Raw genomic sequence first — 24,731 nt, forward strand, 5'->3', positions numbered from 1 at the left:
CAAATTCACATGGAGAGAAGAGGCTAAGAATAAGAAAAGTCTCATTGACTATGTTATTGTTGATAGTGATGTTTTCTCCCTGGTGCAGGACACCAGAGTGTACAGAGGATTTGAAATTGGAAGTGATCACTATTTAGTCTTGAGCAGGATAAAATTGAATTTCATATTGAAAAGAATAACATGTAAGAAAGTTTTAAATCGAATAAAAGTTGAGCAGCTCTCAGTTGTGAGCTGTAGACTAAAATACACAAAGATTATTGAAGAAAAAATGAAAGGGTTTGAGAACAGGAATCAAACCTTGGAGATTCAGTGGAGTATTTAAGTTTTGTCGATCTGGAAAAGGCATATGACAAGGTGCCAAGAGAGAAGCTATTCAATACGCTGCAGTTATATGGTGTCAATGGGGCATTATATCAAGCAATACTTAGTCTTTATTTGAGTTGTAAGTCAGCAGTTAGAATTGAAGGAAGTACAGGAAGATGGTTTAATGTTAAATCTGGTGTGAGACAAGGATGTACATTATCCCCTCTGTTATTCATTATCTATATGGATCACATTATGAAGGAAAGTGGTATTAAACATGATATCAAAATTGGAGATGTTAATGTCAGCTCTTTGCTTTATGCAGATGATGTTATACTTCTAAATAAATCCGCTACAAGTCTGCAAGATTCTCTGACTAAATGGAATAGCTGTTGTAATAGATATGGTATGAAGGTCAGCAATAAAAAGACAAAGACAATGAAAATAGGCAAAATCATTGAAAATGTCAACTGTGTTGTGAATGGAGAACCTGTGGAACAAGTAAAACATTTCAGCTATTTAGGCACGATTTTTAGTGAAGATGGTAAATTAAATATAGAAATAAACAACAGAATCAGCAAAGCTGGTATGGTGGGAAGTCAATTGAATAAATTCATATGGAATAAGAGAGAAATTAGTCGGAACACTAAATTAGCTGTATACAAGACAGTGTTCAAACCAGTTTTAACTTATGGATCTGAGAGCTGGGTCAGAAGTAAAACACTTGACCAAAGACTAGAGACCACAGATATGAGAGTCCTGAGAAAGATTATAGGCGTGAACAGATGGTATCAATGGCAGTATCATATTAAAAACGAGGATATTAGGAAAGAACTTGGCATTGTTAGCATCCAGGAATGCGTTAGCAGAGCTAATCTCAGGTGGTATGGTCACTTAAACAGAATGGGCGAGCAAAGATTAGCAAAACTAGCGTTCTGTGCCAGGTTGGCAGCAAAACGACCCAGAGGAAGACCAAGATATAGGTGGATTGATACGGTACAAAGTGCTTTAGACGATAGAAATATAAGATCTGATAATGTTGGAGTGTTGACAATTAACAGGCTGATTTGGAGGAAAATTGTAGATAGGAAATTAATAATGATGTAATTTTTTTCATGTAGTACTATCATATCCTGTACACCCCTTGAGGGTACATGGCATTAATTTGATGATGATGATGATGATGATAGCTTATTTCCTTTCTTGTATAATGTTACTAATATTGATTTCACCCACTCCTCTGGCATTTTCCCTTCTTTCCATACCGTATTACATAGTTGGTGCATTTCTGTAACCATACTTTCACCACCATATTTAATCATTTCTCCAGTAATGTTATCGTTACCAGGACTCTTGTTGTGTTTTAGCCATCCTATTGCTTTCTCTACCTCTTCTCTTAAAATGTCCATATCATGCTCATTACCTGGTGGTGATATCTGCTTCAATTCTTCAGTCAGTTTCCCAACGCTATCTGAATCTAGTTTTTCTTCATATAACTCACTACAGTATCTTGTCCACCACTGTACAATTTTTTCTTTATTCATCAATACTTTGCTTTTTTCATCTTTAATTGTGGTCTGTTTTGGTTGCCACTTTCTATTAATGGTTCTGATCATTTTTATATGGTTTCTGATCAACAATATAGAACAGTACTATGCTCTCCATAGTACTGTTCTATATTGTTGCATTGGGCTTCTAACCATTTCATCTTATCCATTCTGACTGCTTTTTTCACCTCATTACACTTTCTTCTATATTGCTCTTCTATTTGTTCTGATGTATCCCTTCTTATCTTCAACATTCTTTTCTCCAGTACTAACTTCAGTGTTTCTTGTGTAATCCATTTCTTCAACTGCATCTTCTATTGCCTTTATTACTCTTTTCACTCTTAAATTCGAGTATTTTTCTTTCTCCACACTTTTAAGTTTGTCTTCTAACACTGTTCTGTACCTTCTTCCTATTTCTGCTTCACTTATTCATGCTGTATCTCTTCTATTCTGATATTGGGGTTTATATTTCTTTTTTAATTTCAACTTGATGTTTGCAATCACTAAACTATGGTCCGAGTCTATATCCGCTCCTAGAAAAGTTTGACATTGCTGTACTGATGTTATCCATCTTCTTTTAATCATATCAATCATGTTTTTGGTTTTCCCATCATTTGATCGCCACATCCATTTTCTACACTCTTTTTGTTGGAATCTTGTGTTACAGATCATCATCTCGTGGTCCACAGCAAATTCTAACAATTTTTCACCTCGTTCATTTCTTTCTCTGAAACCATATTTTCCCATGACTCTTTCCCAACCATCATTATCTATTCCAACTTTGGCATTCCAATCTCCTTCAATAATTAGCACATCTTGCTTTGGTATTGTTTCTATTGTCTCTGTTAGATCTTTGTAGAATAAGTCAATATCTTCATCTGTGTTGTCAGATGTGGGTGCATATATCTGGACTATTGATATGTTGAATGGTTTTGCCTGAAATCTTGCTACTATGATTCGTTCATTAATTGGTTCCTAGCCTAACAGTGTCTCTCAAGCTCTTTTGCTAAGAAGGAAGCCAACTCCTGCTTCATGCCTGGTGTCATGTCCTGACCATATTACTTTGCATCCATTGATCTCACCAGATGATGTCCATCTCATCTCTGCCAATCCTAGCCTATCCCACCGATATCTCTTCATTTCCTCACAAAGTAGTTCTAATTTTCCTGACATCCAGAGTGTTCACACATTCCACGTTCCTACTGATAACAGTTCTGTTAGTTTCTGTTTTCTTTCGGTATCCCACTTTTCGATCAAACCCGAATCGCTCGATTGGTATCACGGGCCTTGTTTATCCGGGTGACGTCCGAGCTGGCATGCTGTAGCTGTTGATTGTACAGGCATCAGATAACAATTGTGTTTTTTCTTTACATTGAATTTGCATTAGGTGAATTTAACATAAGGGATTTTATTAGATGCTGTGTATGTCTGTGTGTGTGTGTGTGTGAAGAAATCCCTATAAAGGATGAAACTTTTTTGGAAGAAAAGTGAGACTGGTAAGTGAGAATATAAAAAGCATATGTGCAGGCACTCTTGTGGCAGGTAAGTAGTCAATAAAAATGCTGAATATAGCATTTTTCTGAAATTCCCATATGAAAGGTTGTAAACCTATAGTACATGGTTCCTATAGCAGGATAATTTTTGTTATCGTTTATTATTTAACTTTTTTTTTTTAAACATAATCCAGAAACCTTGCATTAGAGACCAAACACAGCATCTTTCAAGCCACTTCAGAACTCAGTTAATTGGGAGGGAAGGGGAGATATCACTCATCTCACATGAAGAAATTCATTTACAACCTAAGTTACTTAGGTCACCGTCACCAAATTCCTGATATGTACCCTCAGGTGGGGGGGGGGGGGGTTTACAGAATAATTATGATAGTACTACATGAACAATTTACACCATTACTAACTTCCAATCAATAATTTTCCTCCAAATTAATCTATTATCTGTCGATTGCGATATCATCAGATCTTATATTTCAGTTTTTCAAGGCACTTTTCACTGTATCAATCCATCAATCTTGGTCTTCCTCAGGGTCTTTTTCCTGCCATCCTGGCAAAGAACACTTGTTTTGCTAACCTTTCCTCTCATATTCTATTAAAGTGATCATACCATCTAAGATTAGCTCTACTAACACATTCCTGAATGCTAACAATGAAGAGTTATTACCTAATATCCTCGTTTTTAATATGATATTGCCATTGATGAGATCTGTTTACTCCATTAATCTTTCTCAGAACTCTCATATCAGAAGTCTCTAGAGTTTGTCTCTAAAGTCACTAAACAGTCTTATTTCTAACCAAGAAACAAGTAGGTCATAAGAGTAGGAAATTGCATACAGACAATATATACTTGTATACAGACAATTTAATGTTTTGACCAATTTCTTTCTTTCTTATTCCATATAAATTTATTCAGCTGATTTCCTATCATACCAGCTTTACTAAGTCGTTTGTCTATTTCCATATTTAATTTACCATCTTCACTAAATATTGTGCATAAATAGCTAAAATGTTTTACTTGTTCTATCATCATCATCATCATCTTCATCATCATGCGTATCAAGGATTTAGACCTAGCATGGCCTGTTTCGGCCTTAGCAGTAATCGTCGTCATCATCGTCAAATTATTGCCATGTACCCTCAAGGGGGTGTACAGGATATGATAGCATTACATGAAAAATTTACATCATTACTAACTTCCTATCTACAATTTTCCTCCAAAACAGTCTGTTACTCGTCAAGACTCCAATTTATCAGATCTTATATTTCTATTGTCTAAGGCACTTTGTACCATATCAATCCACCTATATCTTCGTCTTCCTCTGAGTCGTTTTCCTGCCAACCTGGCAGAGAACACTTGTTTTGCTAATCATTCCTCACCCATTCTATTTAAGTGATACCACCTGAGATTAGCTCTGCTAACGCATTCCTGGATACTGACAATGTCAAGTTCTTTCCTAATATCCTCATTTTTAATATGATATTGCCACTGATGCCATCTGTTCATGCCTCTAATCTTTCTCAGGACTCTCATATCTGCAGTCTCTAGTTAGGTTAAGTGCTTTATTTCTGACCCAGCTCTCAGATCCATAAATTAAAACTAGTTTGAACACTGTCTTGTATATAGCTAATTTAGTGTTCCGACTAATATCTCTCTTATTCCATATGAATTAATTCAACTGACTTCCTACGATACTAGCGTTGCTGATTCTGTTGTCTATTTCCATATTTAATTTACCATCTTCACTAAAAATCGTGCCTAAGTAGCTGAAATGTTTTACTTGTTCAACACAGGTTCTCCGTTCACAACCCAGTTGACATTTTCAACGATTCTGTCTATTTTCATCGTCTTTGTCTTTTTATTGCTGACCTTCATACCATATCTATTACAACAGTTATTCAATTTAGTCAGAGAATCTTGCAGACTTGTAGCGGATCTCTTTAGAAGTATAACATCGTCCGCATAAAGCAAAGAACTGACATTAACATATCCAATTTTGATATCATGTTTAATACCACTTTCCTTCATAATGTGATCCATATAGATAATGAATAACAGACGGGATAATGTACATCCTTGTCTCACACCAGATTTAACATTAAACCATCTTCCTGTACTTCCTTCAATTCCAACTGCTTACTTACAACTCAAATAAAGACTAAGTATTGCTTGGTATAATGCGCCATTGACACCATATAACTGTAGCGTTTCGAATAGCTTCTCTCTTGGCACCTTGTCATATGCCTTTTCCAGATCAGCAAAACTTAAATACAGATCTTTGTTATATTCCCATGCTTTCTCAACTATTTGTCATAAAGTGAAGATCTGATCCTGACAGCCTCTATTTGGACTGAATCCAGCTTGTTCTTCACCAAGCTTTTCTTCCACAATTCTTCTCAACCATTTCTCAAGTATAATTGCATAAATCTTGCCAGGAACACTCAATAAGAAAATACCTCTATAATTCTCGCATTCAGTTTTATCTCCCTTTTTATATATGGGTACTATTACAGCTCTACTCCACTCATCAGGAATTCATCCGTCTGTCCAGGCCTTCTGAACTATGCAGTGCAGCCACTGTAAAACATTTACACCTCCATATTTGAGAATTTCTGGACAAATATCATCTACTCCTGCTACCTTACAACATTTGAGGCTTGTGATAGCTTTTTCTAATTCATGTATGGATATGTATTCCTGAATGTATGCCTGTTGACTGTTTTCACCACAGGCTATCACTGCTTGTTTTATTTAGCAATTTTTCGAAGTAATTACTCCATACTTCAAGGATATCTTTTTCTCCTGTTTTCATGTCACCTTTATTATCTATAAATCCTTTTACAGCACTCTTTCCTCCATTCTTAAGCTTCTTCAACAACCTAGAGAATATTTTACCACCTTCTTGATATTTATTTTCTATATTCTTGCCAAAGTCCTCCCATGACTTTTGTTTAGCTAGTTTTACACAGTGTTTAGCATTCTTGCATCTGTCTCTATATTCTCTAAGAGCACAAGCTGACTTATTTGACAGGAACTTTTGGTATGCTTTCTTCTTCTTTTCCTTCACTGCCTCTTTAACTTCCTATGTCCACCAGGGAGTTCTGATTTTTTTTATCCTTACAGACCTCACCACATGCCTCTCTGGCAGAATCGATCAATGTTTTCTTAAGAGTTTGCCACTGAATCTCCAAGGTTTGATTCCTGTTCTCAAACTCTTTCATTTTTTCTTCAATAATCTTTGTGTATTTTAGTCTACAGTTCACCTCTGAGAGCTGCTCAACTTTTATTCGCTTTAAAACTTTCTTACATGTTATTCTTTTCAATATGAAATTCAATTTTATCCTGCTCAAGACTAAATAGTGATCACTTCCAATTTCAAATCCTCTTTACACTCTGGTGTCCTGCACCAGAGAAAAAACATAACTATTGACAAAAACATAGTCGATGAGACTTTTTTTATTCCTTGCCTCTTCTCTCCATGTGAATTTGTGCACATTTTTATGTTGAAATATGGTGTTAGTAATAACCAGTCCATGTCCTGAGCAGAAATCCAACAGGTATTTGCCATTATTATTATTAGCTTTGCTCTTTTCTCCAAATTTTCCCGAAATATTTTTGTATGTCTGACAATCATTTCCTACTCTGCTATTTAGATCCCCAACAAGGACCAACTTTTCATTTTTCATTGTGTCAGTTGCTTTCTCTAAAGCATCAAAAAAATTCCTCCACTTCTACCTTAATAGAACCTTCTGTGGGACCATAGACACAAATAAGTCTCATTGTCCAGTTCCCCATTCTCATATTTGCCCACATCACTCTACTTGAGACTGACTGCCATTCAAGAAGATTGGCCTTGTATTTTGTGTTGAATACTATGGCTACTCCTTCTTTTCCTTGATTGTCATTTCCTGAACATAACATTTTGTATTTATTGCCCAGAAAGATCTCACCAGTTTTTGTCTTTTTTTGTTTCAGTCACCCCTATTATGTCGATCTGGTACTTATCTAATTCCTCAGCTAGCTCCATTTCTTTGCCATTCAGGCTTCTTATGTTGATAGTTCCGATCTTTGACTCTGATAATGTTGAGTTAGGATGCATTTTCAGGTTTGTTCCAGTAGCTGACTTTTCGCTGTTCGCCCTGGTTCCCTGGCAAAAACAAGGGGTGCCTTGTTTAACCGGGCAACGCCCCAGCCGGCATGAAATTTTGTCATGTTGTACAAAATCATTTTGTATTTTGGTTAAACCAATAAGAATACAATTTGATCGGCTAAATCCCAAATTGCCAGCCCATCCTCGTTCGTTCATTATCCAGGTAGATACCCAACAGGGTGCACCACGAGAAGGTGAGAATTGGACATTAGGTCAGAAGCCCTCGTTGGTTCTCTGCATTCCTTTAAAGGCTATGTGGAGGTCTCCTCTCAGTTATATAGCTTTGACCCTTTGGCACCCCAGAAGTCATCGTTGAATCATTTAAGAGGACGTCCTGGTTTTCTTTTTCCTAATGGCTTGTACTTTAAGGCTTGTTTTTTCCATCCATTTATGTTTATATTTTTTAATTTTTTCTATTACTGGTTCTTGGTTTAATTCTTTCATAATTTCTTCATTTCTTTGTGATCAAATAGGGTACATGTTGCAGTTTTTCTCATAAACTTCATTTTTGCTGTTATTAATCTTTGTCTTTTTGTTTTATTGTTCAGATTTTGCTTCCATACATTAAGACTGGTAGGGCTAATGTATTGTATACTTTTAGTCTGGTTTGTTTTTGAACTAGGTTTGGTTTTGTTGGATCCTACTTCTTCTCAACCTATACTTTGGATCCGACATGATTACTATTAGGTTGTTCTTAACTAATTTGGTAAGTTGATTTCTAATTCAAATATAAAGAAAATTTATATTTAAAGACTGCGCCACTTTATATCTGAATTAGTTCAAGAATTGAAGATAAACCAACTCTCAACTACCCTTCCTTTATATGTTGTTATTATATATACTGGCCGAGTATATTTAACTTACTTAATTTACCCGCTTTAGTTCGAATATTTTATGACCGGTGCAGTAAAAGAGATTCAGGCAAAATACAACTTCTGATTAACAAAAACAAACATTTAATTTTAAAATCACAAATTTTACACTTAACTTCAAATCAGTAATTAAGATATCACAAACATTTTAGCTTCTCTGATAAGTACAATCATACAAACTCAGACAATGGTAAATCTGTTATCTCTATAATACAGTCTTCTCACAGTTCCTCAAGTTCCAAATACAATAAAAATTGCAGTAACACCTCTTTACAAACAAACACTTTTAATTTTACACTTCAGCTAATTCTCCACAATAGTTACTGTTAGTATAAGGAAATTCTAGGATGAAACTCACACACTTCTCTGTATAGAAATATTAAAGGTTGGAATAATCTTACCGATAATCTTTTTTCTTCATCTACTTATACGTAAACACTTAAACAGTATACGGTACTCATTAAATAAATCTTCTAAGCAATAACTGAATTAATCATCGGTCACTATACACATAAACAAACATTCTTGCATGAAGTACTACTGATCACTCATGAATTAAGGCAACACACAATAATTCTTAACTTGAGGGTTTATATGCACAGTTGTTCATTCTTCCTGCATTCAATTAATTCTTTAGGCACTATAATTCTAAACACAGCTATCCTTAAACTTCAACTTTACAGCCTCTACTATTCTCTAGTAACTCCGTGCTTTGCTTCAAGGTTACGTATGTCCTTGAAAGGTCGGCGCTGAAATTAAATCTCACCTCAAGTATCGCTAGTCTATTTAATAGTCTCTCAGCTGTTTTCTGTAGCTATAATTGCTATTCTACAACTTATTAGCTAACTGCTTCTCGACTAGTAGACTTAAATTAGCTGCTTGAGTGACTTGCCGACTCTCTAATATCGCACTCTGATTCCCCGAATGCTGAATACTCCGATTCCAACTGAATGCCAATTCTCTCTCTCTGTTTCCTATTTATCTCCTTCTCTCTAACCTTCTCTTTTACCCTCTCTTTTACAAAATTCTTTCCAGTCAACTTTCAGCTTTCTCCCTCACGCACTGCTTCAAACTCACGCTCGCTCTCTTACATACGCCTCCATGACAACCAAACAAAATATAATAAAATTGAGCTATTGCATAACGTTAAACTTCCACAAACAGGAACAAAATAAGAATATTTACATTTCAATTAATACGCAGTTAAAATGTTGAATACAATTTCTTATATTAAAATAGCAATAAATAAAATAAACTTAATATTTTAAATACAGAGTTTTATTACTATTAATACATATATCCTTGATTAAATAATTAAATATCAAATAAAGTTAAAGGTAGTTATATGAATATTAATTTATAAATAAGTGATTTACATTAATTATTAATTACAAGTCTAGCCTTTGTGATGGAAGATCATGTTGGATTTTGAAGCAAATAATAATTACTTAAATCTCTATATATTCAGAATCCAACAGTTTAAATATAGAGTTAATTACACCTGTTATTTTTAAATATTTTGCAATTTTTACGTTTATATCTTTTTCATTTTCATATGTGATCATACATCCTAGGTAGTTAAATGAATTCACCTTTTCTAAGATCTTGTTATCTATTACTATTTTAGTTCTTGCTTGATCTTATCCTTTAAAGGCCATAGTTTTTGATTTTTCTGTTGATATTATCATACTATAATCTTTTGCTATCTCATTTAGATCTAAAATAGCTTTCTGTAAATTATCTTCAGAATTTGTAATTATTATTTGGTCATCGGCAAAAAGGAGAGTGTTTAAGTTCACTGTAGGAGAAAGTTTAATTCCTTGATGTAAATTTTTATTCCATTTTATTATTATATCATTTAAGTAAATATTAAAAGAGTTGCTGAGAGGGGACATCCCTGTCTGACCCCTTGGTTTATATCTCTCTCGTATATGATAGCTCGTGATTTAATCTTGTTTGTATTTGATTATTTTCATATATACTTGTGATAGTTTTTAGGATATTATTTGTCTTTCTTTTAATATGTTAAATAATAAGTTTCTTTTAACTTTGCCAAATGCTTTTTCAAAGTCAATAAATGCAATATGTTTTCTAAATTGTATTCTCTTCTTTTTCTATTATTAATTTTAGGCAAAAAGCCGGGTCTATATATGATCGTCCTTTTCTAAATCCATTCTGTACTTCTAAAATAAAGTTTTTGAAATATTTCATTAGTTTGCTATTTAAGATTCTGCTATGTATTTTGTAACAGGAATTTAGTATACTGATACCTCTATAAAATTATACAGATGACCTTTAAAAAAAGGTCATCTCTATTACCTTTTTTAAAGATAGGAATCACAATTGCTATTTTCAATTCTACTGGGGTGATACTAGTTGAATAAATTTTATTTGAAAATAATAAGTCTTTCTTTGTATCTTGTCCCTGCATATTTATATAGTTCTGAGGCTTATCTTCTCCAGGTGATTTTCCATTTCTTGTTTCTTTCAGGCTGATTTCTAATTCTTCTTTAGTTATTTCCTTTTCATTTTCGTTAATTGTTTGATAGTTGTCTTTTTTAAAATATTTTTCTGTCCACAATTCTGTGTAGTAATTTAGAAATTCTTCTAATTTCAATTCAGTGTTTAATTTTATGTTTTCTTTGGTATCTGCATTTAAGCGTTTCAAAATCTTATATACATTGGGTCTTATTTTATATAAATCATGTTCTAAATTAGAAACAAATTTGTTCCATGATTCTCTATGTCTTTTTTTGACTTCTCTTTTAGCTATGGCTTTTATATTCTATTTCATCTTCTAATCTTTTACTGCTTAACCATTTGTGATAGGCTTCTTTTTTCTTTTTGATTATATCATCCCAGATCTTCAGTTTTTTCCTTTTATTGAATTTTTTGGTCTTTCCTAAGCTTTCATTTGCTGCTGCATTTAGTACTGTTTTTATATTAAGCCATTCTATTTCTTCATTTTGTTTTATTTTATCTACATATTGGTTAATTCTTTGCTCATATAGTCATTGTTCATTTGTGTCATTCAATAGTCTAGTTTAATAAACAAATGTTTCAAATTTTCTTTCTAATCTTGTTACTTGTAGCCATTTAGGTGATAATCTTAATTTTATTTTAAGAAGGAAGTGGTCGCTACTTATTTCATATCCTCTGTGAACTCTAACATCTAGTGAAAATTTTGATGTCTTTTCATTTAATATAAAATCTAATATTGATTTCCATCCTCTTGCTGCCCAAGTATATTTAAAATATTTTCTTTTAATATCTAGTATATTTCTTTTTTGAAAAGGAGTTATGAATCCAAATCATGACTCCTGCTTATGCTCTTTGGTCTCTGTCGGCTCCACTGTATATCCCATTAAAATTTTCGGTTCTCATAGTTTCTTTTAATTTCTTTCATTTAATAGTTGGTCTAATTCTTGTTCTATAAGCTCACTATTCAAGAAACAGATGATGTTTTCGATGTTTTTGCCTATTTTTATCGTCTTTTTATTGCTAATTTTCACAACAAATTTATTACAACACTTATTCAATTTAATTAGGGGAATCTTGCAGACTTTACTATATAGTGCAACATCATCTGCATAAAGTAAAAAGCTAAGATTAACATTGCTAATTTTGATATCAGATTTAATACCACTTTCCTTCATAACGTGATCCATATAGATAATGAATAACATTAGAGATAACGTGCACTCTTGTCACAACCTGATTTAACATCAAACCATCTTCCTGCACCTCCCTCAATTCTAACTGCTGACTTACAATTTAAATAGAGACTATGTATTGCTCAATTTATGTCCCATTTACACCATATAATGTAGCATTATGAAGAACTTTCCTCTTGGCACCTTGTTATATGCTTTTTTCCAGATCACAAAACTTAAATACAATTCCTTTCAACTATTTGCCTTAAAGTGAAAATCTGATCTTGATAACCTCTATTTGGAATGAATCCAGCTTGTTCATCACCAAGCCCTTCCACAACTTTTCTTAGCCATTTCTCAAGTATACTTGCATAAATCTTACCAGGAATACTCAGCAAGAAAATGTCTTTGTAATTCTCACATGCAATTTTATTTCTATTTCCACAATTTTTTTTTTTTTTTATTTATTTATTCAGATGAGTACTATGAAAGCTCTTCTCCAACCATCCAGAATTCGATCAACTGACTGGCCTTCTGAATTATGCAATGAAGCCACTGTAAAACTTTTATACCTTCATATGTAGAGCCTCAGGAGCTCAGTCAGTATAGACAAAGCCATTTGGTCAGAAAGACCTGAGTTGATTCTCATCCATGACAAAAGCAATCTTTATCTGGTCTCTTTCAACAAAAGCTGATTTAGCTGGTCTCGAGTGAAAAACATCCACATTTCTGGGTTTTTTTTTTTTTTTTAATTTTTCTATTTCAATATGAATATGTATTCCTCACTGCATCCCTTTTGGGAGTTTTCGACCACTGTGCTGAGACTGCTTGTTTCATTCAGCATTCTTTCAAACATCTAGAATATCTTCAGTTTTCACGTCACCATCATCTCTGATTCTCATTACAGTACTCTTTCCTCCATTTCTAAGTTTTTACAATAGTCTCCAGAATATTTTACCACCTTCCTGATATTAATTATCCGTGTTTTACTAAAGTCCTCCCATGACTTTTGTTTAGCTAGTTTTACACAGGGCTTTGCTTTCTTACATTTTCTCTGTATTCCCTAAGAGCACAAGCTGACTTACTTGCAAGGAACTATCTATATGCTTTCTTTCTATTTTCCTTAACTTCTTTTCCTTAACTGCTTCTAACTTCCTGAGCCCACCATGCAGTTCTGATTTTTCTATCCTTGCAGACAACCTCACCACATGCCTCTCTGGATAAAATAATCATTGTTTTCTTTGGAATTTGCCATTGAATCTTCAAGGTTTTGTTCTTGTTTTCAATTTTTTTTTTTTTTTTTTTTTTTTTTTTTTTTCAATGATGTTTGTGTATTTGAGTCTACAATTCACCGTTACAGTTATCAAACTCGAAACTTTGATTATTTTCTGAAAGCACATGAAAGATATTGGAATTCACTATGCCATAAACACATAGTAAGTCAAAGTTCTCAATCTCTTCAGTTTCTCAACTAACTGGACTTCAGACATGCTAGCTACAAGATGAAGAACACAGCCAACATGAAGGGAATGATAAAGAAGCCCATTCTTTAAACGTTTCTTCCAAATATACATAAAGTCCTGCTACCCCTAAAGCTGTTATATGTAATCGGCTTACCATTGTAAGCTGATCTCAGCTGTGAACTGTAGACTAAAATACACAAGCATTATTCAAGAAAAAATGAGTAGCAACGCCTGAAGAAAGCATTGATTCAGCCACAGAGGCATGTGGTGAGGTTGTCTGCAAGGATAGAAAAATCAGAACTCCATGGTGGACACAGGAGGTTAAAGAGGCAGTGAAGGGAAAGAAGAAAGCATATCAAAAGTTCCTGCCAAATAAGTCAGCTTGTGCTCTTAGAGAATACAGAGACAAATGTAAGAAAGCTAAGCACTGTAAAACTAGCTATAAAAGAGTCATGGGAAGACTTTGGTATGAACAGTGAAAATAAATATCAAGAAGGTTGCAAGATATTCTGGAGCTTGTTGAAGAAGCTCAGAAAGAGAGCTGTAAAAAGAATTAGAGATGATAAAGGTGGCATGAAAACTGGAGAAACACGTATCTTTGAAGTATTGAGTAATTATTTCAAAAAATTGCTAAACGAAACAAGCAGTAATAGCACAGTGGATATTACTGCTTGTTTCATAACACTCAACAGTTAGGAATACATATTCATACTTGAAGTAAAAAAAAAAAGCCATCAAAGGCCTGAAACGTGAAAAGGTAGCATGAGTAGATGATATTTGACTCAAATATGGAGATATAAAAGTCATAATAAAAGGTGGCTGCACTGCATAATTGAGAAGGCCTGGACAGAGAGACGAATTCCAGATGACTGGAGTAGAGCTCTCATAGTACCCGATATATAAAAAGGGAAAAAAGCTGAATTTGAGAATTACAGAGGTATTTCTCTACTGAGTGTTCCTGGTAAGATTTATTTATGAAATTTGAGAAACGGTTGAGAAGGATTGTGGAAGAAAAGCTTGGTGAAGAACAAGCTGGATTCAGGCCAAATAGAGGCAGTCAGGATCAGATTTTCCCTTTTCGGCAAATAGTTGAGAAATCACGGGAATATAACAAATATCTGTATTTAAGTTTTGTGGATCTGGAAAAGGCATATGACAAGGTGCCAAGAGAGAAGCTATTCAAAATGCTGCAGTTGTATTGTGTCAGTGGGGCATTATATCAAGCAATACTTTGTCTTTATTTGAGCTGTAAGTCAGCAGTTAAAATTGAAGTACAGGAAGATGGTTTAATGGTAAATCTGGAGTCAGACAAGGATGTACATTATCCCCTTCTGATATATCTATATGGATCACATTATGAAGGAAAGTGGTATTAAATCTGATATCAAAATTGGAAATGTTAATGTCAGCGCTTTGTTTTATGCAGATGATGTTATACTTCTAAATAAATCAGCTACAAGTCTGCAAGATTCCCTGACTAAATTGAATAACTGTTGTAATAGATTTGGTATGAAGGTCAGCAATAAAAAGACAAAGACAATGAAAATAGGCAGAACCATTGAAAATATCAATTGCATTGTGAATGGAGAACCTATCGAACAAGTAAAACATTTCAGCAACTTAGGCATGATTTTTAGTGAAGATGGTAAATTAAATATGGAAATAGACAACAGAATCAATAAAACTGGTATAATAAGAAGCCAACTGAATAAATTATATGGAATAAGAGAGAAATTAGTCAAAAAACTAAATTGGCTATATACAAGACAGTGTTCAAAACAATTTTAACTTATAGATCTAAGAGCTTTGTCAGAAGTAAAAACACTTGACCAAAGACCACCGATATGAGAGTCCTGAGAAAGATTAGGGGCATGAACAGGTGACATCAATGGAAATGTCATATTAAAAATGAGGATATTAGGAAAGAATTTGACATTGTGCATCCAGGAATGCATTAGCAGAGCTAATCTCAGATGTTAAGGTCACTTAAACAGAATGGGCGAGGAAAGATTAGCAAAACAAGTGCTCTCTACCAGGTTGGCAGGAAAAAGACCCAGAGAAAGACCAAGATATAGATGGATTGTTACGGTAAAAAGTGCCTTAGAAGATAGATAGAAACATAAGATCTGATAATGTTGGAGTCTTGACAGGTAACAGACTGATTTGGAGGAAAATTGTAGATAGGAAGTTAGTAATGATGTAAATTTTTCATGTAGTACTATCATATCATGTACACCCCTTGAGGATACATGGCAGGAATTTGATGATGAGCTTACCATTGTTTAAAATTCTCTATACCAAATTTATTGGGGGAGAGAATGGTTCTACCTACTCCAGCAGTAACTGAAGTGCAGATGAAAACCCATGAAATATTTTTTGTTCTGATTTTCCTATTAAACTGTGGAATATTCCTAGATAATGCAACAATCGCATCACATGTAAATTCTGTAGTACTAAGGGTATTACCATCAGGTTTTAGCATCACAGTCAATATAACTGACTCCATTTCCAGCTCAATCAACTGGTTTCAGATTTTTAGCTGCATTAATAGGATTAATAAGGGCAGGTTGCACTAGATTTTATTATTGATTGAAACACAAAATGATTGGCTACTGGAAAAAATGATAAATTTCTTATCATTTCTTATCATTTCAGGCTTGTTAATTTGCACTTTCTCATAGTGTGACTGCCAGAACAATTTAAACTCAGAACAAGCGAATACAGAACTGATTTATCAAAAAAAAAAAAAACCTCTTAAAATTTGCAAATTTTTCAATTTTGGTTGCGATTAAACTATGTAGAGTAGCAAAAGTTGGAAAACAAAATTTTATGTCTTAAGTACATAAAGACAAAAATAGGTTCATACTTCAATAAATGCACTAACTTTGAACACTTGTTTGATTTTCACAGAAGTTTCACAATTTGATAGAGCTCCTTGAATGACAAATGTCACAAATATCATGACAGTTTTCACAAAAATCAATGAAAATATCAACATCAAACTGTATTGTATGTAAACAACAACAGCTTGCTCAAACCAGTGTATATTTTAATTGTATGCAGTTGTTATTCATTAATGAATTACAAATGCATATGAAAAAAAAAAAAAAATGTATATGCATGCTTTGAAACAAGTCAAGTTTAAGAGATTGCTGAAAGATTTCTTTACCCCCATTATAATCTGTTATAATTCTGTCACATGTTCACTAATGTGCACAGATTTGGTCACTTGCGTTTCTTATGGATGAAGAAGTGGTGGAAAGGATTCAAAAATGAGTAACCAAACAGGTGACTAGAGAATGCTCCCTATGAGGATAGATTGAAAAGGGGGGGGGGGTGTTGCAGAGTTTAGCTGGCAGTTCTCTTGACTCCATGAAGATACCCATCTAAATAACAATAAATAATAAAAAAAATAATAATTAATGCATGAGTTCTGCAAGATATTTAACTAAAAATTAATATCTTATGTTAGAAGTTCAAATGCATGAAATGTTTGCCCAAATATCAAGGGCATCTTAAGTGCGGATTCAAAAATTAAACAAGGCAAGTAACATAGAATCTAGTTTTTTTTTTTATTAGATGTGTAAGGCAGGAAGTTTTTTTGAAATATGTCTGGAGTAGATGTTCCATTAAAACTATTTATAACAGAGAATCAACAATGAGACTGTCAGTCACATGAAATAAAGAAGAGAAGCATTAATTTATTCAGCATTTAAATGTACAGGGTGTTCGGGATAAATTTGACATATTTATAATTAATTATATTTTTCCGTAAGTTACATGTATTAACACACACTTCTCTTCATTTAAAAGTTTGGACCCTTCTTCATTCATATACAAGATGTCAGAAAGGATGGATAGCTGGAACCCACCTGAATCATGGAAGAGAATAACTTGTATCATGATGATTCGTGCCCGCCATCAAAATAAGGATATTACGACTGCTGCCCAATGCTCCCTGAATACAGTAAAAACAATCAGGCATGAACTAGAGACTTGCAATGGTGACTACGAGGATGTAGCAAGAAGAAAGATCCCTAGCAGACGATCTGATTGCGTTCGTACTGCAGGAACAGGTGTTGAAGAACCCTGGCATTGGAATTCGGGCTTTGTTCGTGGAGTTGCTAACTGTAGTCAAGCCCTGGATAACAAGGGTAGCCAATGGTAGGCCGTATGTATGGCAGCAGGATTCGGCCCCTTGCCACACCTCTGGGAAAAGTCAAAAATGGTTGTCTGAAAATTTCTACGACTTCACCAGTCCAAATGTTTGGCCTCCAAACTCCCCAGACCTTAACCCCATGGATTATTTTGTATGGGGCGCAGTTGAAAAATACACCAATCGCACTTCCAGTAATACAAAAGCCCAGTTAATGGATAAAATTAAAACAGTTTTTGCGGCCCTTCCCAGGGAGACTGTAGCATCAGCTTGTTCGAGGTTCCGAAGCAGAATTGAAGCTGTGATCGATGCTAATGGTGGTTATTTTGAGTAAATCTTGTTGATAGTATTGTAATTAACTCTGCCTGTAATGTTTTTTGTCAATTCATTAAATTTAATAGATACAAAGAAGATTTTCTTTTTCCTTACGAAACTGTCAAATTTATCCCGAACACCCTGTATATTTATGTTTCAATTCATGAAAATATTTCTGGGCATTATGGAGAGCCTATTTCAATGTAGCATTTATGATAAATTATTAGTGAAACATGCTAGTTGTGTTAAATGAATAGATTCCTCAAAATGTGTTGAGTAGTCCAGGTAATTCCTACTTGCTATAAGATTAAGGAAATTTTTCTGTTTCCCAAAGTCCATATTTAGTTACAAGCTGGCAAAGTCCTTGGTTAAAAATCCAAATAACCCTTAGCCTTTATAATCATATAGTTTATTGCCTTTTATTCATCATCTTATTGTTAGAGCCAAACTTGCACTCCAAAGAGAAGTGCCTTATTCAAAAGGTTCAGATTTCACCATTACTCCTAATCAGTTCAAATAATAGATTCTTTCCATACAACAGATAAAGGTTACAGAAACATGGAAAGAATCCATCCAATTATGGATTTTTTCCATACAATAGATAAAGGCTACTTAGCCAAGACATTTGTACATGTCTGGTATTCATTTCCTACTTTACTGTTTAGATCTCCAACATTTGATTCACATTACACCTTTATTTTAAATACATATTATACCCACTGAGCATGTAAGTTTATTTCATTTAAATTAAATCTAAGTTTCATTTAATTAAATTATTAAATTTTTCTGACACACTATACTACACGTGCTATATATTTACAGCCCTTTTTTTGGGTGGGGAATGACAAAAAACTTGCCTGAATTGAATCCTTTCAGTCCATAAAATACTCAGCTTTTCTAGGTTAATATTATACTTATAATTGTGACACATCCAGTCACTCACTCTACTCTCTCTCATCTAAAAGTTCTGATAATTAATTTAGATATATATGATTATGAGGCTTCCACGAACTTGACAAGAAAATGATATTGCATTATTGCAATGATATTGCTGTAAATGGAACATTTATATTAGAATTGGATAAAATGTTCACCCAAGTATCATGGACATCTTCACTTTGAATTCACAAATTAAACATTACACAAGTGAGTCAACATTGGCCAGATTGCTCTAAAGTCCTAGTGATGTTTAAAGTCTTTGTTACTTTCTTCATACAGCTGCTCCATAAGAAAATATCTTATGTTGGGTTGTGGTCTTTTTCCAAAGAACTGTTTGGAGATGGCATGTTTTACAAGTTTTAATTTTTCTGGCTCAGGAAATTTAATATACTCTAGATGCTCCTGACATGTTTGTTGGTTTCACCAAAGTATGATTGGCCAGAAGCATAGGGAATTTGAAAGCTGCCAGGGCAGGGCAAGTAGGCCTCTGCCTTTGAAAGGCCTTGAAAGGATATACAAGTTTATTAATCAGGCAAAAAATCATTCTGAAACCAATGGATTTAAATAATTTGTAGATTCCTTTGGATACACCGACATGACATAGTTTTTCGGTTGACAACATCTATGATACTGACAACTGCAAATTCCATAACTGTTAATGATCTTGTGACAAAACACTCAGTAGAGCCAGACAAGAAGATAATTTGATAAAATGTATTTGTTGTGTTAGTAATGGCTCAGTAGAGCACCGTGAGGGGGCTTGAAGAATAATTGTGCCAAATTTTTGACTAAGATGATTGTGTGAATGAGCATGGACAAAAAATCCAATGTGACTTTTCTTTCTAAAGAAATGTTTAATTTAAAGATTAATTTCTTCCAAATTAATTTGTTATTTGTCAGATCTTGCATTTCAGTCCACTATGGCACAACTAACTGCATTAGTCTGTATAAATCTCGGTCTTTCTCTACTTCCTATCCTCCTGACATCAAACATCTATTATGCTAACCTTTCCACTTCCATTCCGTTTAAGTGACAATTAATATCTCAGATTTTTCTTCACACATTCTCGAACAAAAATTCTTTTCTAATATCCTCCTTATTTTTAAAATTATTCAACCATTGATGCTGTTTCTGTCAGTATTTTGAAACTTAAAATTCATTTAAGTGAAAATTATCAAGACAACAAACATAACATATCACCTTTAATTTACAAAGTGTTCCTGGCAAAGCACCTTTCCCAAACCACTGATACTTATTTCTGGCAACCTTAGTTAATAGCTCCACACTTTCCAGGACATTTACTATGTCATAAATCCTTCTCCTCTCCACCCCTAAAAATAAATCAAGAAAACAAATTTAAAGAAAACATCTCTCAAAATCCAAATTCAAACATGATTATTTTGGGCACTGTCTTGAAGAAAAAAGAAAAAAAAAAACCTTAATACAAACTAATAAGACCAGAACCTTTACATTTTATATTTAGAAAATGTCTTTATATAGTAGATACTTGAATACTTTGCCTCTAGTTAATGAAACATTCTCAAGATAGTGCAATCACAACATGATTATAATGGCAAAAGTGTGAAATAAAATACTCATATACTGATATCCTTTGTGTCCTGCACCCTATGGGCACAGTCAAAGACAGACAGTTTTGTCGCTGTTTCTAGTAGATGCTGACTATCTTTCAGATCTATTTCAGCTTCTTACAGCCAAATTTATTTAAAGTGGAAGTGCTCTGTAATGTATATGCTGATTCCAGAAAAGGCTCACTTGTAAATAAGTTTTTGGGCACTGTCTTGAAAGGAATTAAAAAAAACCCTCAATGCAAACTGATAAGACCTATCTACAAGATCATTCTAAATCTCCCTTAAGTGATCCTAAAGGATCACTATTAAACTGATCGCTCCTGACCTGAATCATAGGAAACTCAGCAGTGGCTCCACAAAGTGGCAGAAAAAAACACTGAGCAGAACCTCTCTCCTCTCTGGGAAGCCATCTACTATCAGTGGGAACCAGACCCAGAGGGATACCAAAGTTGAAGTAATGCAAAAATCATATTTCTCATATACAAGTAATGAAATGGCATATTCACCTTATTAAATTACTCTGGATCAGAGACAGATGCTGAAATTTTTTTTTCACTTCATTAAACTAGTTTAACCGAATGAAAAAACTTTCAACATCCTTGCCAAGTGATCACTAAGTAACAAATGTTCCTTCTATTTCTGTCACTTTCCTACCATCGCTAAAGATTAAAAGTTTTCTTCCCATAATCATTCTTTCTCTTATTCACTAATGAAAAAAAATAATAAATAATACTTTTTAGGATTTTCTTTAGCCTGCTAAGCAAATTTTCTCTCATAATTTAGCCTTCCTTACTACTGGCCACCTTTCTTACCTACACTATTCTCATCTTTATTACCTTTTCTTTATATTCCCTCTACAATATTTTCTTTTGTAGTTCCTGCTATATATTGCTACTTATCAAATTGACTCCTATTTAGTTAATCTTAAATAGGATACACTAATTAGGAAACTAAATAATCGTAGTAATTCTTCTTCCCTTGACAAGCCCTTCCCATACACAAATGACATTCTTTCCTTGTAGCTTCTTATGCCATGCTAACACTCCAAGATACTTCCTAAGTGCTATAATCACCAGCTTTGTAGCCCCACACATCCTTTCTTAACTGAGAATTCAACTTTCCAGAAGGAGCCTGCATGGCCACTTTCTCCAATATATTTTATTGTTGGGTTATTTTAATTATAATAGTCATTAAAGAATAAAATGACTGAGTGGAAAGATAATACAGTTACATTACTTTGAATAATTATCAAACTACTGGAGTTAAAAGTATTTCAAAGAACAGACATGAGATTTTTCAGAATATATATGCAAGAGAGAAAAGAACAAATAGGTATCCCTGAGAACCGAGTGTCATGGTCAGCAACATATCAGAATCTTTTTATTTTTTCTTAAAGAAAACAATGAATTAGTGACTAGAATGCACAGAAAGGTAGAGGTGAGTGCATCATCAGTGAATGAATTTAAGGAGTATTTTCATTATGTGAATTAAACTGGATGGATTAATCGGAAGAAAATGCTGTCTACAACTTTCTTAGCTAAAAATGAAGAATCACAACCTAGTTACAGTTTCCAAAAACCGCTCAACTCTTTGGTTTGGAGGAAATGCTGAAGGCAATTTCAAACTGAAACCTATGCTTATTTACCATTCACTAAATCCAAGGGCTTTAAGAGGTTGCAATAAAGCATCGCTACCAGTAGTGGGCAAATAAAGTCATGGGTCAAGCAAGCTTTGTTTGAAGACTCATTTAAGAGTTATTTTTTCCAGCATTTGAAAACTATCGCAAGCAAAGTAATCTTACATTTAAAGCCCTCTTAGCTTGCATTCTTACCAACTTCTCTAAAAATCTTCACTACCACATCAGAGATACTGATAGGTAGTTAGACATATCAGTTTTTGCACCACCCTAGTATAATGGAACAATCATACATTCCTTCCATTCCTGTGATATCATTCCTGAGCTGAGACTTAAGTTATACAAACATATGAAAGGAATAGCCAATTCATTTGAACTGGCTAGGTCTTCCTTTAGCAAATGTGCTGATATTCCATCTGTCCATATTGACAAATTCTTATCCAGATTAAGTAACAGCTCTTCAACCTCATTTCATGCACCTCTAACTCTTCATCCAATGCAGCAGTAGCACTGTGCACCATGTTACATACACCTGGTTGATATATCTTAGCAAAGTGTCCATCCATCTGTTCACTGGACATCAAGCAAATGACATATGGCCACTCAGTTGCTCGATGATGTGCCACACCAGTCCTTGCCATGTGGTCCTGTTGTATGCTTTTCTGGATGCTTAAACTCTCTGAAGATCAGTCACTCCACACACACACACACACACACACACACACACACACACACACACACACACACACACCATCCATCCATCCATCTCATTGATGGTCTACCCCTTTCCTATTTTTCCAGAAACTTTATCTTCTATTACTGTTCTGAGAAGTCCTCTTCCATCCTTTCAATGTGTCCAAAGTATTTCAAATTTCTTCTGTCAATATCCTTAAGGAGCCTTAAAGTTCTACTGATCCTTTCTAGCACTCATCCATTTGTCTGCCTCTCAGTATATGAAATTCCTTCTGTAACACATCTCAAAAGCAGCTATCCTTTTCCTGTCGGACTTCTTTAGGTTCCAAGTCTCACATCCATAAGTTGCTGTTGGAAAAACAGTTGCATCCCAAATCCTCAACTTTGTTCCCATGGAGATACATCCTTCCAGATTTTAGACAAATCTCTGACTTGTTTTAGACGTTCCTAATTTTCTTCTAGCATATTCTGAACACATTCTTCACATTAATAATGGATCCCAGGTACTCGAACCTGCTGACTTCCTCAATTCTTTCTCAATTAAGGTACTCTTGTTTCTCAGGAGCATTCCTGTATTTCCTTTGAGAACCATAATCTTTGTCTTGCTAGGTTTGACCTGAAGTCCTCTGTTCTTATTGATTTCATTAACTTTGTCAAGAATTTGTCCTAGTTCTTCCTTGTCATAGCAGGAGTACTATATCATCAGAATACCTTAGATTACTGATCAATCTATACCCATCCTAATTCCTGTCTTGAGCTCATCAAATGCTACATGCATGATGTACTCAGCATAGATACTAAACAAGTAAGGAGGAAGTAGACATCCTTGCCTAACTCTCTCTTTCCAACCTGAAGCCAATCAGTTAATTCAACGCCTGTTCTTACTGTGGCTTCTTGCTCCTTGTACAAGTTAGCTATCAGTCTGATAATGTGTTGAGGAAAACCCATTCTTTTCATTCCAATGAAAAGAATGAGTATGAGTGTATTCAGCATGTTTCACATGCTGAACACAGTCAAAAGCTTTAGAGTAGTCAATGCAACATTACCACAGGGAGTCTAAATTCTTTTTAACTTTCTATGATCTGTTTAAAGCAAAGATCTGATCTCTGGTACCCTTACCGTTCCTAAAACCCGCTTGTTCCTCAGACATCTCTGCCTCAACTTTGGCCTCAATCCTATTTAGAACGATCTTTAATAAAATCTTGCTTGCATGAGATATTAAACTAGTAATTCCATAGTTCTTATAAGCCTCCATATCTCTCTTCTTATGTAGTGCTATGGAAACGACTTCTAGTCTCTAGGTCATGATCCTGTCTCCCATATCCTTGTAATTAATCTATGAAACACTCTTATCCCTCCATCTCCTGTAGCTTTAACCCAGCAGGTCTTCTGACCAAAGGGCTTTGTCTATACCATCTGTGATATGGAGGCTAACCATGCTGTCTGCTAACTTTCCCATCACTAACAATAAGATTTTTTTTCTTTGCAAGTGAAAATCTTGGGGGAAGACCACACTCCTACCAGGCACGTCCCCCCGGGTAGCAGATGGGGGGAAACCCAAATGGGTTGCTCTGAATAAAGAATAAAGAGCCATGGACCAAAGGATGTAGCAGAGGCATGGCAAGCTGGCTACATTATTATGCCAGTAACTTTCATGAGCAGGAGAAAGTCTACAAACCGAGATAGTGCTACTGCGTACGGGACAACCGACGCGCCTACTCAAAGACCACATAGAGTAGGTGAGAAATCAGCAATGTGGTCAGCCAAGGATGTGAAACATGTAGCCACCCTCAACATAAGATCACTATACCGACCTGGAAAATTGCAATTAGTCCAGGAAAATTTAAAAAGACTGAAATGGAGTATTTTAGGTTTATCAGAGACACATTGGTGCGGAGATGGATT

The 24,731-nt window shown here is 34.4% G+C and overlaps 1 protein-coding gene across 4 annotated transcripts in view; it reads right to left on the minus strand.

Moving 5' to 3' along the window:
* Positions 1 to 24,731, minus strand: part of LOC150109078 (uncharacterized) — a 324,345-nt gene that overhangs the window by 158,159 nt on the left and 141,455 nt on the right. For all 4 annotated transcript variants that reach the window (XM_090411522.1, XM_090411531.1, XM_090411541.1 and 1 more), the window contains exon 5: positions 20,109 to 20,239. In XM_090411522.1, the coding sequence (XP_090267648.1) occupies positions 20,109 to 20,239 (131 nt within the window). The remainder of the gene's footprint in view (positions 1 to 20,108; positions 20,240 to 24,731) is intronic.

The sequence above is a fragment of the Typopeltis vanoorti genome, chromosome 2, assembly GCF_054136105.1.
Source record: "Typopeltis vanoorti isolate ZY-2024b chromosome 2, IOZ_Tvanoo_1.0, whole genome shotgun sequence".
NCBI lineage: Eukaryota > Metazoa > Arthropoda > Arachnida > Uropygi > Thelyphonidae > Typopeltis > Typopeltis vanoorti.